The sequence below is a fragment of the Vicugna pacos genome, chromosome 17 (genome assembly GCF_048564905.1).
Source record: "Vicugna pacos chromosome 17, VicPac4, whole genome shotgun sequence".
Classification (NCBI taxonomy): domain Eukaryota; kingdom Metazoa; phylum Chordata; class Mammalia; order Artiodactyla; family Camelidae; genus Vicugna; species Vicugna pacos.
Window position 1 is genome coordinate 40,132,435 of NC_133003.1, and position 17,916 is coordinate 40,150,350.

Consider the following 17,916-nt stretch of genomic DNA (forward strand, 5'->3'; position numbering starts at 1 on the left):
TTCATGTTGAAACAGAAGAAGTCTGGGGCAGCACCCTGTACTCAAAGCTCTTATTTATGCAGTAAGGGTCTCACCTCCCTCCAGCTGTTTTACTTGGAGAAAAAGATCTTACATGTTACTCTTACATGATCACTCAGCTTTTAACCACGTGATAGGAATGTCACAAATAGAACTGCCACAGAACTCTGCAGGGAATACCAACTATGTAAGATTTTTGTGGCACTATCTCACGAAACACATCTACACTGACAACTCAGAGCGAGTGTCCTTCAATTACTGGCATCTTGGTTCACATATGAGTTTCAAAAGTTCTGATATTTCTTCATTGTCAGGAAGGACACCAGAGACCACATATTTAATTCATATGAGAAAGCACAAGGGTCTTTAAAGACTACATTGGTTTGTCTGCTGTAAAACGCACATACAAAAGTGGTGAGGCTGTGATGGAATACCGACATGGAGCTGATTCCCAAGGGCCCAGCAGCTGTTAGCTGCCACTGCACAGTCACTGAAGGTCCATGTGGGTCCCTCAAGGCCCCTGGAGAGGAGTGAGCTTCGGGATTCAGATTTTGAAAAGTTTAGAAAAGTAACATGGTGTACACACATACCACATTTTCTTTAACCCCCTGTAAGAAGTCTGGGGCAGCACCCTGTACTCAAATTCATTACTCTTTCTACAGCAAAATCTTTGAAAATGCACACTGAGTGGGATCAAAAAACACCCCCCCAAAACCATTTAAAGACTCACATCAGTTCAGATCAGGTTTTGTCATCAAACTCAATATAAAAAACTTTGAGCTTCAGAACTTTCTGTGATCCCTGTACAGCACATGTGGGGTTATATGCCTGTACTGTTAGCAGTATTACTATTTATATTATCTTTTAGAATTTTCTCAAGTGCACACTTTGTTTTCCCCTACACTGAGGAAAATACACATTCAAATGGTTTGGAACAACAATGTTCATTCGACTAAAATTTGAAGAACAGCTTAATGATTTTAGACAATGCAGCTAAATGTTCGGGAATAATAAACATTAAATTCAATGGTTTCTTTCTGAGGGGAAAACAGAGAGGTGCAGTCAGAAAGAGATACACAGGGCTCCAAAACGCGAGTATGGTTTTATTTTTTAAACTGGGTAACAGGAATCTAGAGATTTGGTGCATTAGTTAAGACATTCAAAAAGATTAAAAAAAATTTCTTAGTAACTTTTTTCTTAAACCAACTTAACAATTTCAATAGATACAAGAACTTCTGACCTCACAGGGACTTGGCCTAGGCTCACATCATGGCATCCCTGCATCTTCTCGGCAAAGTGGCAGAAGCCCCTCCTCAACAGCAGCAGCAATTAAGAAACCAAGTTCCCTGGCCTCAGGAAGCACTTTCAATCCGAACTTACAATCTGTCCTCAGCCTGTGACTTTTCTCTCATTCATTTATAGCTTCCGATGGGCAAGCCCAAAACAGACTGACCACAAACGAGCTCTGCCAAACAACTGAGGTCCATTTGCTGTCGTTTCTCCTGTAGAAAAAACTGACTCTATTCTTGTCTACGTCTACCTCAGAGACCACCAGGAAATGTGATGAGGGAGAGAGAACGTGGAGAAACCATAATTCAGCAGAAAAGCACGTAAGGTTTCTGAAGGAAGCATCTCATCAGCATTATTTGCTCGTAAGTAAATTCCAATTTTGTTCCCTTTAAGGAGCCTCGAGAGCATTTTACATGTCTCAAGGGCAGAGGTTTCTCTAGCATCCTATTCTTTTTTTCAGAGTTTTCACAATGTAGCATCTCCTTAAATTTTCTAAATGGCCTCATAAAGTAGGTGAGCAAATTTAATCACTATTTTACAAAGAGGAGACGAAACTTATTTGTGGTCAAATAATTGGCCTGCACCCTAAATCTAACCAGAGGTAGAAGTGGGCCTAAAATACAGGTCCTTGACCTTTCCTCAGCAGACTCAAATATGTCTTACTATAATAAACTACATTCTAAGCAGGCTTAACATCCTCTACCCAGACAGGGATGATGTAAAAACAAAAACAACAACAACAAATCTGTTCACCAATGCTTCCTTCATTTAAAAAAAGAGCAGTTCACAAACATTTTCATCATGTAACATTCTAGGTATACATTTTCCATAACGTTAACAACGTTAAGTACAAAATAATCCAAAATCTCTCCTTTCCATTTTATTAATGAAGTAGAATTTCTGACATTGTCTGAGGAAGAGAAAGAGCGATGTCATTTAGCCTAACCAATAAATGATCAGATTTCAACAAGAGATTACATTCGACTCCCACAAAGGTAAATGGACAAGAGTGCCTACCAAGTATATCAAGAAATAAACAGTTTGAGCAAAAGACTCAAATCCATTCTCACCAGGAATAGTCTGGCCCATTTAAATAAAAAAACAGAAGAGACATCATGCCGTACGTGGTACACGATTTTCATTTTTTAGAAGTATCAAACATAAAGCTTTTCAGGAAGTATGAGGAGAGAGGGGTTTGGTTCTGTTTTGTATTCTGGAAACTTCATGCCCAGAATAACGAATGACATGGAGAAAAAAGAAAGGACCAGGACATCTTCCACCTGCAAGGGCAGTAAGACTGGGCAGCACAGCCAGTGCAATGGCAGGGAGTGAACATCTGTGTAATGACTATATCCCAGGAGCTGAGCTTTGTGCTCTAAATACATCACCTTCTACAATCATTATAAAAAACCTCCAAGTATGAGCAGAACTGAAATTAAAATATGCAAATGGTAAAACCCTATACACTAAGGTCTTTTAGAAAAACATACCTGCAACCGCTGAAACACTCCCGATCGTAAGTTCCCAAAACCATAGCGGCACTCCGGATCCAAAGCACTCTCCGGTACCTCTTCATAGGGGGACTGTTCAACTTCCCAATTGAACTCTTCATCGTCGTCATCTTCTACTCCTTCCTCAGAAACCTCAGAAGCACCTAAATGTGTGAAATTCTAATTTGTTAAAGCACTGGATTTCCTAGGCACAACCTGGGGAAGGAAAAGTATAGGGAGAAAAAAATGCCTGTTCATGTACCCCAAAAGACACGCACAAGAATATGCGTAGCCCTGCTATCCTTTTTTTTATACTGAACTATAGTTAATGTACAAGATTATGTTCAAGTGTACTACATAATGATCTGACATTTGCAAACATAACGAAATGATCACCATGGTAAGTCTAGTAGCCCACCTGTCCCCACGTAGCGTTATTACACTACTCTTGACCATGTTCCTCATGCTGTATATTACATTCCCATGACCTACTTATTATATAACTAGAGGTTTGTACATCTCAGTTTGTTTCACCTATTTCACCCACTCCTAGCCTCACTATTCTTATTAGCCAAAAAGAAAAACAAAACTGGAACCGACCCAATGTTTCATCAGTAGTAGGATATATAAATAATAAGTGCAATGAGAGCAAACAGACCTCAGCTATATATGAATAAATCTCACCAAAATTTTAAGTGAAAGAAGCCAGACAAAAAAACAAAAAACAAAAACACAGCTACTGTATGAATTACATACACAAGCCAAAAAGTGGCAAAACAGAGGCAGTGGTTACTGCAGAGAGTAAGAAAGGAGAAACAGCCAGGAGAAGACACAGGGGAGGATTCCAGGGTGTTGGAAATGTGCCGTTTCTCGACCAACGTGGTGTTTGCTTTACGTTGACACTGAATTGTACACTTCTGATTTTAGCTCAAGAGGCCAATATTGTGCTAAACACAGAAATGTTGTTTCAGCTGGTCACAAAACATGACTGACCTACTGGTTCAACAGAGTTGTTTAATGTCTTTAAATTATGTGTCACCAAATGAGCTATTTTCACATGCTGTCACACGGCCTCCTTATCTTGTCACCTCAAGTATTTACTTCAACTTCCTATTTGCCATATCCTTCTTCCTCTAGAAACACATAGCATTCTGAATATTCTGTTTATCTGTACTTCCTCCCAACTGCAATAAGCATACCTATTTCTTCCACAAGTGGTTTCGCAGTCCTGGATTTTCTTGGCGCCAGTAAAGCAGTTAACATGTTCAGTCCTTCAAAATGCTGGCCAGGAGTTTCTTTGGGCAACCGAATGGTAAAAATTCCTTAAAGACAAATTTGTTTCCTGCTTAGCTAGATTAAAAAATTCTAAGACTTCACAAATATACCCAAGAAATGGATATCTTGGTAAACTATAAATCTATTTCACAGAGCTCCAAAATTATGCCCTTATTATATAGTGAATGAATAAAACTCAACATGGAAAAAGGCTCAAACAAGGTTCTACTAAACCACTGATTCAGCTGTCATGTCTACGAGAAATTAATCTGTTAAAGCCACAGAATGTTTCAGTCATACCCAATACCACCTTCACCTCTTGATAATACTAAAAGTTCAAGTCCCAAACTCAATTGACTGAAAAGGCAATAGCTTAGAATCAGCCAGCAGCTACTCTTAAAATTTATTTCTGGACTAGGGGGTTAAAAAAATCAGGATATCTAATCCAGTGATGAATAGCAGTAGTTTCAAAAATACACAAAATCTTTCAAAAGGCAATGATGCCTTGATAAAGCTCTTTGATATCTCAAGAGATAGATCCCTAAAGTCTGTCTAACACAGACACAAATTCCACGTATGTGCTTCTTTCCTCTCTTTGAGTGGGTTCATCAGCTTCATCTAGATTCTCCCATGAATGGATTACATTATTCACTACCCTTACATTTTAAAACATTTTAGCTCTTTCAGTGTACTTAACCGTATTCTAATATATCAAATACAACTAAGCCTAAATATTTCCACATAGACGACCTTCCTAAAACCCTGTGTACCGTCAAAAGTGAACAACTTTGCTTCAGTATGCAACATATCTGCAATTAAAAGCAGATTTACTACCTAGATAGGCAGCTTCATTATATTTCATTATCACATTAGTTGTACTGTGTTATGGGTTAAAACTTTGTCATTTAACTCTTTCATTCCAACTTTCCTCCCTTACCCTAGTTCACTGAGGTCAATGAATATTCACTGAACAAGTCACACAAGAGTACACTTATTATTACACAAATGAGAGTATTCTTATTTCAGATCCAGTGACAAAGGAAAATCCAGTGACTTCTATATAAGGAAAATAAACAGTTTCAAGGCAAGCTGAAATGAAGGGCTTATGAATTAAGAGATGAAAATTCAATCAGCCTTTAAATGCCCCCTATGGAAAGTTCTCTCTCTCCTACATGTAATTAAATTTTAAGTTTGAAAACTGTACAAGAAAAATTTGATTCACAGCTTACAAAAATCATCCACATCTTTTCTGACAGGTCACCTCCCATAACCTCACTAACTTTTAAACAGTTACTAAATGGAGGAAGGAGTAGAAAACAAAACTTCTAGAAAACAGAGCCAGAGTATTTAACAAATTTAACTCTGAAGAATATTGTGAAGTACTTTAAAGGACTGAGGAAACAGTAATTGCTAAGAAATCCATGAATTATAGGCTCTGGACATTAAGAAACAATAAAGAGTGACAGGGACAGATAGCACCTGCCACACACCCAAAGGTCCCTCCCTATAGTATCTGGAGATTATTATGTAACTACTCTAACACGAAGAATCCAAAGGAAAAAACTAACAAAAATTCCAAAAGCAGTACCTTTATCTGCATCATAGGATCCCTGCTCACTTCCATTTTCTACAATTCTTCCAGGAAGGGTTAATCTGCAGATTTAATAAAAGGTCTCATGAAGTCCTTAAATTATAAAGTATCATAAGTGGCCATCAGTGATAGCATACATCTACCAGTGAAATCTGTTAACCATTTTAAAAGGAAATTCCTTGGCTTTTAAATTTTACGAAGTAAGTAACTTAGATTTCTTCACTAGCTAAGAAAAAAGAAAACAGGAATGACTCATCTTTCTGTTTGAATATTCACTAGTTACTCATAAAATAGATACTTGAAAACAAAAGTCACAATAAATATAAGTTACCACTACATGATAGCACTTTCCCCTTCCTAATGAGAGTTATTTATATACCTGTTGCCTGACACAGCAGGAGCTGAATAAAAGAGTACAAACTGGTTTCCAAAAAAAAAAAAAAAAACAGAACCAAAAATGAGAAAGAATAAGAACCAACAGAAGTAATTGTTTACATTGGGCAAATTACCACTTAGAAAAAAAAAAGCAGAAAGCAAAAGTGTTTTTCTCAAATCTCATTATTACTATATAGGGATTTCCCCCTTTTCTACTAAAGGACATGAACTGATTTCCCTGTTTGCAGTTTTATCCTGGGTCAGTCAGTCTTCCACTGAGGCCCCCAAAAGAATTTTTCTAAAACAGAAAGTTGATTGTCCCTTTCCTATGGAAAAAGCTTCTATGGCTGCTTGACACCGACTAAATAACTTAAACTCATTAGTACTACGTATCAGGCCAGCTCCATTTCATTCCAAACTTAAAATATGAACCTCCTTTCCTCCCATACCCTCCTTCCCTTGTTTCCTATTCCAACACCAACATCATCATCATCATCATCATCATCATCGAAGCTGGCAGACCCCAAAAGGGCCATGGCTTTACAACCTAGTTACCTTTGATCTCAATGTTTCCTGGAGGTACGACATTTTCCGAACAAAACATCCCTTCTAAACCCAGCGTAAGAATTCAGTTACAAATAAACTGGTTAGTTATAATGGGTACAAACACTGACTTTACTATCAGAATCTGAATTGAGTCCCAGTTCTGCCATTTAACAGTTCTGTAACTTTCTTTGTACAAGTTAATTCACTTCAAGGCTCATATTCCTCATCAATAAAAAGGGGGAATAACAGAATCTGTCCTAGACTTAACCGTGAGGAACAAACAATAATGCCAAATGCCTTGTGACAGGTACAGTAGGCAAGCACCCAGAAAACGTAAGCTATTATTATCAACTCCCTTCTCCTAAACTCTGTAAGTGTAGAGTTAAATTCCTAATGCATGATGGAGAGATCATATTTGTTCACAGATCAGCTTCCCTGCTACATTCTCAATTCTTCAAGGAGAGCAGTGACATTTTGTCTTTAGTATTCTGTAGCAAACTGTATTTTCAAAGATGATCCACCTCACATCACTCCTCCCAATAGTGAATCTATGTCTGCTCCCCTTAAAATTGAGTGAGATTCTGGAACTGTTTTAACCAATGCAATATAGCAGAAGTGACAGTGTAATTTCGGAGGTTAGGTTATTACAGGTGATACGGATTCTGCCTTGCTCCCTGGAACATGTGCACTTAAACTTCCAGCTATTACAGTAGTGGTCCAGCTCCATGAAGGAATCACAAACCAGACCATGAAAAGATATCACATAGGGAGGTCCTGAGACTACAAGAAAAGAGATTCCCTCCTCTGCCTATCTTATCAGTCACCAGCTACTTTGGCCCTTCCTGTCCCAGGTCCAGCTACCATGTGACTACAACTAAATTGAAGACCTCAAGCCAGGACAGCCCAAACAAGCTCTTACCAAATTCTTAATGCAGAAAAACCAGGAGAGGGAGTTAAATGATTGTTTTACATCATTGGGTTTGATCAATTATTTGGCAACAGGTTAACTGCAACAGTAGGTCCCATTAATAAATAATAATACCTACTATTTATTGAACACATAGTTAATTACCAGGCATGGTAGTAAGGACTACACAGGCATTATCTCAATTTTCACATCAACTCTTCAAGAGCACTAGTATTAGTCCCATTTTACAGATTAGGAAGCTGAGACTGAATAATGTGCCAAAAGTCACAGAATTTTAAGTGTGCTGAGACCCACATGTGCCCAACTCCCAAGCCTCTGCTGCCCAAGGAATGGATGAATTTGTATAGAGTATTCTTTACATTGCTTCACACATAGCCTCTTATTTTGTTTTCATTAAAACTCCCAAACTTAAGCAAGTGGCTTTTATTCTCAAATTTTTATTTTACTGTATTTGCTTTATTTTACGATCCTATCTCATTTAAGATCTTTTCTCTGAGCCGCCGATCCCTCATTTCTAACACAGGTAAACAACAGAGCCTACTTTACAGGACTATCCTAAAATCACATGATATAATTCACATAAAGCACTAACCTGGAGTAAAACTTCAATAAATATTTGCTAACACCATCATCATCTTCCTATTCTTCATGTTTTGGCTTAAATATCACCTCTTCAGAAAGGCTTTCCCTAGCCACTTTTTATAAACCCAGGCTCCCATTTACTCTCTATTAGGGCACTTTATTTTCCTTCAGGGAAATTACCACAATTCGTAGTTACATGCTTACTTGTTCATTTATTGTTTTTCTCTTCCCCTTAGACCGTAAACTACAAAAGACACTAGTACATCCCCAATACTGAAAACAGAACCTGGAACATAACATTAGCTTGATAAATCAAGCAAAGAAGTGAATGAGTGAAGAGGGCTGTTTAGATATTCAAGCAGGTGGATTAAGTTAAAGCCCAATGGATATCTGAGTAAAACTGCAAAGGAACCAGCTTGACTCAAGAGGAATGTCTGTATTCTGAAAGTACTTGGGCAGGGAAGACAGGCTAGAACCACACTTGAATGAGAAAGATGAGAATGGATTTTCCCTCTGCAGAAAAGAGAGAACAAGGTATTGACAATGTTGAGGAAGAAAAATCTGGTAGTGTCTTTAGTAAAATGGGGCTAATAATAATGCCTGTCTCCAAGGATTGCTGTGCAGGCAGAATGTGATAATGCGCAGAAGCACTTAACTCCCCCCCCCCTCCACTGAAACCCACTGCTCGCGCGCCATCCAGAAGGGGGTACTAAGTATTAGCTGTTACCACTGCTGTTATGGTTCTGCAAGGAGAAAAATGCAAACTGACAGCTGGTGAAGGCCCCTCACTGAGGCTTGGTGGACGACAACCACAAAGAAGGGGCAAAATTAAATAAATAGAGAAGGAGCAGACAACGAGGAGGTAGGAGAACGAGACTACTCTGGCGTCAACGGAGCCAAGGAGGGCAAAAATTTCAGATAGCAGGGAGCAGTCAGACAAGGGGTCTGGAAACAGAACGTGGACTGAGAAAAATCAGACGGACCGGTCAGGTAGGAAGTCAGAAGGCGCTGTCCCAGGGCAAGAACTACCACAGAGCGAAAAGAAAAGTGAAAAGGAGGCAAAAACTAGGGAGACAGGACAGACACTGTAAGGTGATATGGTCCCAAACTCCACGTTTTAAAGTGGCTCCGAAATCTCTTTCATGGGGCGGGGGGCTGTAAGAATGTTCAAGAAGGGAATGAACTTCCGCAGCATCCAGAGCAGACGCCTCGAACGGTTCGCTTCCTTGGCACCTGCTGCGGAGACCTCAGAAAAAGGCAGTAGTGACGCCGAGAAGTGCTCCCTTGTCCTTTCAGCCTCCCTCCATAGGCAATTATCCAATGAGTGAAGGAATGAATGAATCCCCAAAACACGCTCTTCCCAGGGCCAGACACCCAGAACTCGCCTGAGAAAGTACGGCTTGGCGTAGAACTTGAAGTCGACCCCCTCGAAGTAGACGTCGAACTCAGAGACCCGGGCGTAGGGCACGCGGATAGCGACAGTCAGGAAGTTGGAGTCCTGGCTGAGGTCGAACGCCGGGGTCAGCATCGCCGCACCAGACTCGGGTGCCCAAACTGCCCACTCTCGCAGCCGCCACGGTCCCGCCACTCAAACTCTCCAAGTCCGCACGCTGAACTACCAGATCTGCTAGGTACGGCGCTTCCGGCGCGAGACGGAAGTGTTCGTGCGTGAGAGAGGAAGTCCCGCCCCACGCCGATCTCCATGGAGACGGGACTCGGTTAGTCGGGAGGTGGACCTGGTGAGTAAGGCTTTGTGAGTAGAAACTGAACCCAGGGCATAACTTGGAAGAACTCCGACAGGAGTTCGCCTTAGACCCACCAAGCCTCTTTGGAGGTTCTTACGGATGATTTTAACAGCTTTGGCTTTGCAGGCAGTGAGACCTGCGTTTGAATCCTGTCTCGCCAATTCCCAGCTGTAAGACCTTGGAAAACTTAGAAAACCTCTCCAAGCTTCAGATAGCTCTTCTATAAAATGAGAATAGAACCTAGCGGCACAGAGGTGATGTGAGGATAGCATGAAATTATGTACAACGTACGTAACAACGTAGCTGGCAAGTTGTCAATGCCCGGTGTGTTAGAGCAGTCACCGCAGTAGCCACAGAAGCATCGTTACTGTGGTTTTCCTTAGCTCTCACTTGCTTTGTCAACAATTCCCCTTTCTCCCTCTCAGTATTTCTCTGTTTCTCTCTCCTCCCTCCCCGCCTCCGCATGCCTCTGCCTCTATCTTTTTCTGCCACTTTTCTCCTCTTCCTAGTTCCTTATTTAAATAGTTTTCTCGTTCAGAGAGCGTCCATCTCACTTATTTAGTCTACCCTACGAACTCCGAAGAACACAACTTACGGAGGTTAAGCAATATGTCTCATAGTCATGCATTTCACAATTACCAGACCCCAGCACGTCTGACTCTTAAACCCTGTTAGTACCAGCACTGACGAATTGCAGTGCCTCTGTACTTTCCCCTCTTGCTTTTTCCCGCTTTTCTCCTTACACTTTTTCGAGGTCCTCTTTTCTGTCCTTTTTCCTTCTCTTCCTTGTATTTCCCCTTTTTAGTGTGTGCTGGTCATATTCTTCCAATGTCTCTCCCACTAGTTCCCTCTTCCCCCGAGTATTCCCGTGGCCTTGCCTCTCATTTCATTTCCTGTTATTCCACCAGTAACTAAAGTAGTTCAGGAAATGTATTTAAATGGTTTTAAATATCAGTGGAAGACAGGTGAAAGTCATCTCTGGGGACAGTGAGCCAGATAACGTCAAAAGCCTTTTCAACCCCCAATTTTTTCTGAGTCTTGAAAATTAGTTAGGACTCAGGAAAACATATTAACAGGAGTAAATAAAATTTAAAAATAAAAATAAAAATCACTCTGCTTAAATCTGGGAGTTTTGATAACAACAAAATAAGAGATTATGTGTAAAATAATTTAACAAGTACTCTTTACGAATTCATCCATTCCTTGGGTAGCAGAGGGATTAATTGAATTGATTGAATACTCAGTATCCTCTGCACCGTATCCTTTATAATGATTTCATTGTCCCATTCTGACAGCTCTATGAACTAAGCATTATATATCCCCGTGGTTTGCACAGGATTACACAGCTACTGAGTGGTGCCATGGGAATTGAAACCCAGGTGAGTCTGATTCTTGAGCCTAAGCTATAAAATACTACAGAGCTGACCACCTGCCCACCTCATTTCACATTGTTACCACATCCCTGCCTTAGACTACATTAAGCCTTACAAATAATATTGAAAATGAATTGATATAAACTTGGAATTAGTAAAGCCCTCAAAAGGTCCCTTGAGATAGGCCTTATTCCAGATTAGCTTCCCTGAAAATACTCCTTATATCTACTATGGGACCTCATTCCTGTATGTCACAAGCATTAATATTTTTAAATTATTAATGCCAAGGAACTAACTAAGACTGAAACTATGCATGAGAAAACTCTATTTGAAAACACTTTACAAAGTAGAGCTGTGCACTTCCTGGATATTCTTTGGCAACACAGACACACGATTACAATACAGATAAACAGACTATATAGTACATTTCCACTGTTATTTATTTATTTATAGGAAATATATACTGCATTTGCTGTATCACAAAATCCTGATAGATGCAACTATATAACAGGGATCTGTTGTTATTTTATTTGCATGACATAGTTCACTTTATTTTTGTATTTCTAATTAGTGGTAAATTACACAAGTTAAAAGCTCTTTCTCCTTTTTAAAAGACAAAATATTACAAATAAATTTCCCTTGACTGTTGTCCAACTTCGGTCCTTTCTCCTGCCTCCCCAAAGGCAATCCCTCTAGCCACTCTTGCAGACTTTATATTTCTATATGCATTTCTAGGTACCCTGTTACTTTATGTTTGTACGTGCATGGAGACATTATCACACTATAAATGTAAATCTGCAACATTATTTTATTATTTTTCTTGGGTGCTTTTTTAAACATACCAATGTTGATTTAGAGATCTAACTGAGTTCCTGTTGCTTGAAAATAAAGACCCTACTTCAACATTTCCTGTTAACTCTGCTTTAGAGGGAAAACAAGCAGGACTGAAATTTTTCATCATTTGTGAGCATTAAAAGTTGTTGTATTTTGTTTGTTCTTTCATTTCCTTAAGGTTTACTTTTGTAGTCAAATGCTCTACCCCTGAGCTATACCCTCTTTAAGGTTTACTTTTGGATGGCTTTGCACTATTTTAAAAATAGTTGTTTTCTGTGGCCAATTTATAGAGAAAAAGTGTATAATGTGGCATCTCCAATTATATTAAATTATTCCCTCTTTGGGTCTTGATTTTGATCCACAAGTTTCAAAATTAAATGTTATGTTTAAAAAATTTTTCTATAAACAATTTCAATTTCAGCCATATTACAAAGTTCTACTGTTTGAAGTCTTTTAATGGTGAAGTGCCCCTTGTTTCCAGAAGGTGGCAGGCGTATAGGCAAGTAAGACAATGCTATGTCAGAACAGTTTTAACCTATATTGGAAATAGCTTCCTGAATAAGCTGTTTATAACTATAGTTCATTCTCTGAGCCATTTGGGGGAGATGGTGGGATCTTACACAGAACCTGAAAACTGTACCTTAACTACTGTTATTATGTTGGTACACATCTTTTCAGACTCAGTCTATTCATAAAAGTACAGAAAGATTTTAAACAAAAATGGTATCATACTCTATATTTTCACTTTTTTCACCTAACATAGCATTATAATATTTATTTTGACTACTTTTTGGTCAAGAATATTATATCATAATTGTACCTTTCTTATTTGTCAGCGTTAATATTGTTAACTCTTAGAAAGTGAACAAGGTGAGATTCGTTTCAAGAGAGGAACAATATGAAACCAATGGTAGAATCATAAGCGTAGATCAGGAAATTAGAATAAAAATACAAAAGTTAGAATACAAACTAGATAACACATTTTTAAGTTTAAAAAAAATCCTTTTATATACAATGGGACTAGATAGCCTGAGTTTTGCAAATCTAAGTTATAAACTGATTCTAAGAGGGCTTGGATAACCTACAGATAAATACTAGATTGTAAAAGAGGTTTAAGGGATGGTCCCAACAGGATGCATACAGAGCAGTCTGACACTGGTGATGTCTCTAATGTTTTGAAAACCCCTTTAGAGTTAAGTACAACTGTTTTTTTCAATCAATATACCAATCCTTCAGCCCATTCAAAATGAGCACAGCTTTAGCAGTAATACAACATACTAATGGGTATTTCAGGTAAGATTTAGTCTCAGTTTTATACAAGTTCAGTGAGGAAATCTAAACCAGCTATAGCTGATCCCAGTGAGTTTTGTGTGTGTGTGTGTTTGTGTGTGTGTGTGTTTGGGACATTTTTGTGCAGTGTATAGCTAAGGGCTTAGCAACATATATTTCAAGATGCTAGTCCCATCCCAGTAGATGAAATGCACATCACAAGGGAATGCTAACCAAACAGCATTTTGAACTTCCTTCACTGTTTAATGCCATACACCTAAAAGACATCCATGAGAGGCACTGTTTGGATGCCCTGCCCAGACACTCTTTATGGAACCAGGGAGCCCATCTGTCACTGGCAGCAAAAGTTCTGGATGACCTCTTCTCCAAAGACTTGACCTAATCCAGGGTTTCTCTACCTCAGGTATTTTGGGGCCAGATTCTTTGTTGCAGGAAGCCGTCTTGTGCATCGTAAGATGTTTAACAGCATCCATGGCCTCTTATTTCTCAACGCCAGTACCAGCCCTGCTATTGTAACAACCACAAATATCTCCAGACTTTGCCAAATGTCTCCTAGGGGACAAAATTGCCCACAGTTAAAAATGACTGCTCTAGATTGATGGGAGTCTCCAGGAAGTAATCACTACCACCACCACATTCACCCACCCCAGGCCCACAACCATGAGGACTGGTATGGGTTACAGAAGACTGCCTTAAAGGGGCAGATGACTCCAGTGTGGCTTATGCTCCAAAGTTCCTTAAGGGATCAGGTCAAGAGTAGATTTTCCCTGAGCCCACATCCGCACTCAGCTTTTCCCCTTTCCCTGTCCTTCACTTCCTCCTTTACAGGTTTCTGCTTAGTAACACCCCACAATAAATCACATGCATCCAAATCCTTGTCTCAGGCTCTGCTTCTAGGGAGTAGGTCTAGGGCACCTAAACTCTATACACATTTTAAGGAACCTCTTAACATTCCTTATGCTCCTGCAAAACTGCTGGAGAAAAGTATCTACAACATCCAAGGCGAATACATGACAAGTTTTTATGTTACTTTTTTTAAAGTTCTTATAATCTGATTATCCTTAACATAAATAATCTTTTTTTTAATTCACATTACTATATATAAAACAGATTAAACAAAAAGGACCTACCATATAGCACAGGGAACTCTATTCAATGTCTTATAATAACCTATAATGGAACAAAGTCTGAAAAAGAATACACACACACACATACACACACACACACACACACACACACATATCTATATCTGAATCACTTAGCTGTACACCAAGGTTGTTTCCGTAGTGTAGTGGTTATCACGTTCACCTCACTTTGCTGTACACCAGAAACTAACACAGCATTATGAATCAACTATACTTCAATTTTAAAAAATAGTGAAAAGTTAAAAAAAATCCCAAAACCAGATACCTTCTACCTTTCCAAGTGATAAAACCACTCAGATAAGGGAGTTACCTAAGAACTTCTACGTGTCAAAAGAAAATAAAGCCAATCCAGAAGAGTTCATACTAGATGGTTAATGCAGGTTACAAAGCCCCACCTCCCTGCCTCAGATAGGACAACTCTGCAAACCATCCCGGCTCCAGAGCTCCCTGTAGAACTGGTGGAGGCTTTGGGTGCCAGTGCCATTTCCTCTTGGGGGGTGTATCTCCCAAGAGCATCCCCCCCACAAAACCATCTGCACTCAATAGTCCTTCTTAGAGTCTGTTTCCAGGAGCCCCAGTCTAAGATGCCATCCATGCTACAGGTCTACCCTTCTAAATAGACTAGAATACCTGTCTTGCTTCCAATACTGAAATGCCCAAAATTAACTCTACAGCCTCCTAATTTTTCTGCAGTGTCATTTCTGGGCATTTCTAAACCAAGGGGGCTTAAAGCCATGATTTTGCCTGTATTTTTTTTAAAACTATTGTCAAGATTCTATCTTCCTGAATGCCTTTTGATTTTTGCAGCCACTCAGAAGAGAAAATACTCAACAAAACTATGAGGTCTAAGGAGGAGAAAAATAGGTCCCTTTGCAATTTGAAACAATTTCTGTTGATTATGTGTATTGTAAACTCATTATAAGTACTTCTCTCTAAAGTTGAAATAAAATTTGGGAGTAGGGGGTTGAAATGCAGTAATGGATAAATGGAATAGCAGTGAAAGGCAATAGAGTGTAGGAATTAAGTCAGAGAGATCCAAAGATAGAGAAATGATGGTCGGGGAGGGTTGGAACAATTAGAAAAATCTCATCTCTGTTAAGTCTGGGGCCTGAGCAAAGGCTCACAGGAAAAAAAGTACAGATAAGTGGAGTGAAACCAGTTTACCTTATCTGATATGGAAGATACAAGAAATAAAACAACAAGCAGTGGGATTGGAAAAGAGTCTAGGGCAAACTGGTGAGCGTGATGAATGCCAAGGGAAAGAATTCTGCAGCTGAACAGGATTATAAAAACCATCTAGTACAACCAACTTTTTCTTTAAAGATAAAGAAATTAAAACCCAGAGAAATGGAGTGATTTGGGGATGGTCACATAGCAGGTGGGTGGCAAAAGTTAATACTCGAGGCTAAGACTTAAGTTTCTTATCTCCAGGAGCCCCCAATTGGTTAAAGAAATAGAATCACCATTCCATGTCTAAATCTAGATAAGCTTTCTCCTTTGGCATCAAAAATACCATGATATGTACGCCCTAAATATCTGGGCAGATATTATGGTGTTTAAAGCCAGATTCTTTCCTTTGGAGAAAACTGTCACTTCTGTCCAGATAGCATTCTCTCTCTGGCTCTTCTGATGTGCTTATCCTGATTAGAGTGGGCCACCTGGCAAGCATGGAGGGCAGCCTCTGGCCAAAAGTCAGCAAAGACCAGAAACCCTCAGTCCAATGACCTGAAAGAAACCAGTCCTTCTAACAAGCATGTGAGTGAGCTTAGAACCAGACCCTCCACCAGTTGAATCTTCAGATGAGACCACCAGATGTGGGCCAACACTTTGATTACAGCCTTTTGTGAGCCTGTGAAACAGAGGATCCAGCTAAACTGTGCTGGATTCTTGACTCAGAGGAAGCATGAGACTCTGTATGTATTATCTTAAACCACCAAATTTGGGGGTAGTTTGTTATGCAACCGTAGATAACTAACAGATGAAGTGAAGGAAACGGAAACTGAGGATAGCTTCTACCTGATTTCTGGCTTGAGCAACTGAGTATCTAGATGTGTCAAAATTCCAGGGGGAGAAATAGATTTCTGGGGTAGGGGACACATAAGCCAGAATTTGGTATATTAGACACCCAAGTGAGAAATTGGGTGAATCATGAATATGGTATCTGGAACCCTTTTTCCATGATGTTAGATACCACAGTAGTAACCAAAACATGAGTTTGGACTCAGGGGAAAGAGGTAAATCAGGCCTTTCCTTTGCTTCAGCAAAGTTTAAGAACACAGAGTCCTCTGTTGAGTCAAACCTAGCTGTCCCAAGTTACCCTTTGGTGTTTGAGGTCAAAACCCTGGCTACTAATCAAGTGTTAGTGTACCTTATTTTATCCTTGTTGCATGTGTCTCCTTGAGGAAGAGGGGAGGTGGCAAGACAGAGTTTGGGAATTCTTGCTTAACTGGGCCACATAACAGCATAATAATGGCCATTTCTAAACTTGGAAGGTCAGAATATCAGGCCTTAGCCAGTGTTTCTCCACCAGGCCCCCAAGTTGGCAGTTGGTCCAGGACAAATCTTTGCAGTGCTGGAGTGTCCAGAGCATTGTAGGAGGTCTAGCAGACGCCAGCAGAACCTGCCAGTTATTGTCACAACCCAAACATCCTTCCCACAATTCCAAGTGCATCCTAGTGGGACAGTACCTCGCCCTCAGTGAGAATTAATAGATTTTTTGTGTGTGTGTGCTAGCCCACCTACAGCACCTGCCATTACACTTGAGCCTGCACCCTGACAGTTCCTAGGTGCCTGCTTGGTGAAAGGTTCATGGCATTTAAATATTCTCATTCTTAGAACTTTAAATATGTAATGCTAAGAATTAGAACGTAATGCTAATATGAGAACAATTTGGAATTTTAGATGATTTATACGGCAACATGGAATCTTGCAGAAAATCAGAAACATTGTCATAACTGGTGTTCTTTGTTTCGTGGCTATGCTCAAAAGAGAGTCAATAGAATGCCACTGCCAGTTCATGGTGAATAATAAGAGGAGGTGTCCTTATGCTTCAGATAAGAGGATGCTCTGGAAGAATACTTGGGAAATTCTGGAACCTTGATCTGATGATTGTGGCTGTTAAAGTCTCAGGAGAATCTATTTCTACACTGGCTGGTGAAGTTATTATTCTATCTCAAATCTATGTCAGAAAGAAAAAAAATGTGCATTTACCATATATATGACAAGCTATGTTTTATTGTCCTATTATGACAGAGCTTTTATTGGGCACCAATTGTGAACCAGGCACCATGCTAGTTTCTTTGAATGCTTTGTTTAATGTAATGCTCACAAACCGCCTCTGTGGAGAGCAGCAATATAATCACAGTTTGCTAACTGAAGGCAGAAGAAAGTTGCTCAACTTGCTCAGGACCACCTAGCCTGTGAGTGGCAGAGTC

The 17,916-nt window shown here is 39.7% G+C and overlaps 1 protein-coding gene across 1 annotated transcript in view; it reads right to left on the reverse strand.

Annotated features, from left to right (window-relative positions):
* Positions 1–9,739, reverse strand: part of SHQ1 (SHQ1, H/ACA ribonucleoprotein assembly factor) — an 88,497-nt gene extending 78,758 nt beyond the window's left edge. The window contains exons 1-4 of the mRNA XM_015236968.3: positions 9,481–9,739; positions 5,662–5,726; positions 3,998–4,120; positions 2,799–2,962 (exon numbers count right to left, since the gene is read on the reverse strand). Coding sequence (XP_015092454.2) covers positions 2,799–2,962; positions 3,998–4,120; positions 5,662–5,726; positions 9,481–9,623 — 495 coding nt within the window. The 5' untranslated portion in view covers positions 9,624–9,739. The remainder of the gene's footprint in view (positions 1–2,798; positions 2,963–3,997; positions 4,121–5,661; positions 5,727–9,480) is intronic.
* Positions 9,740–17,916: the final 8,177 nt, after the last annotated feature.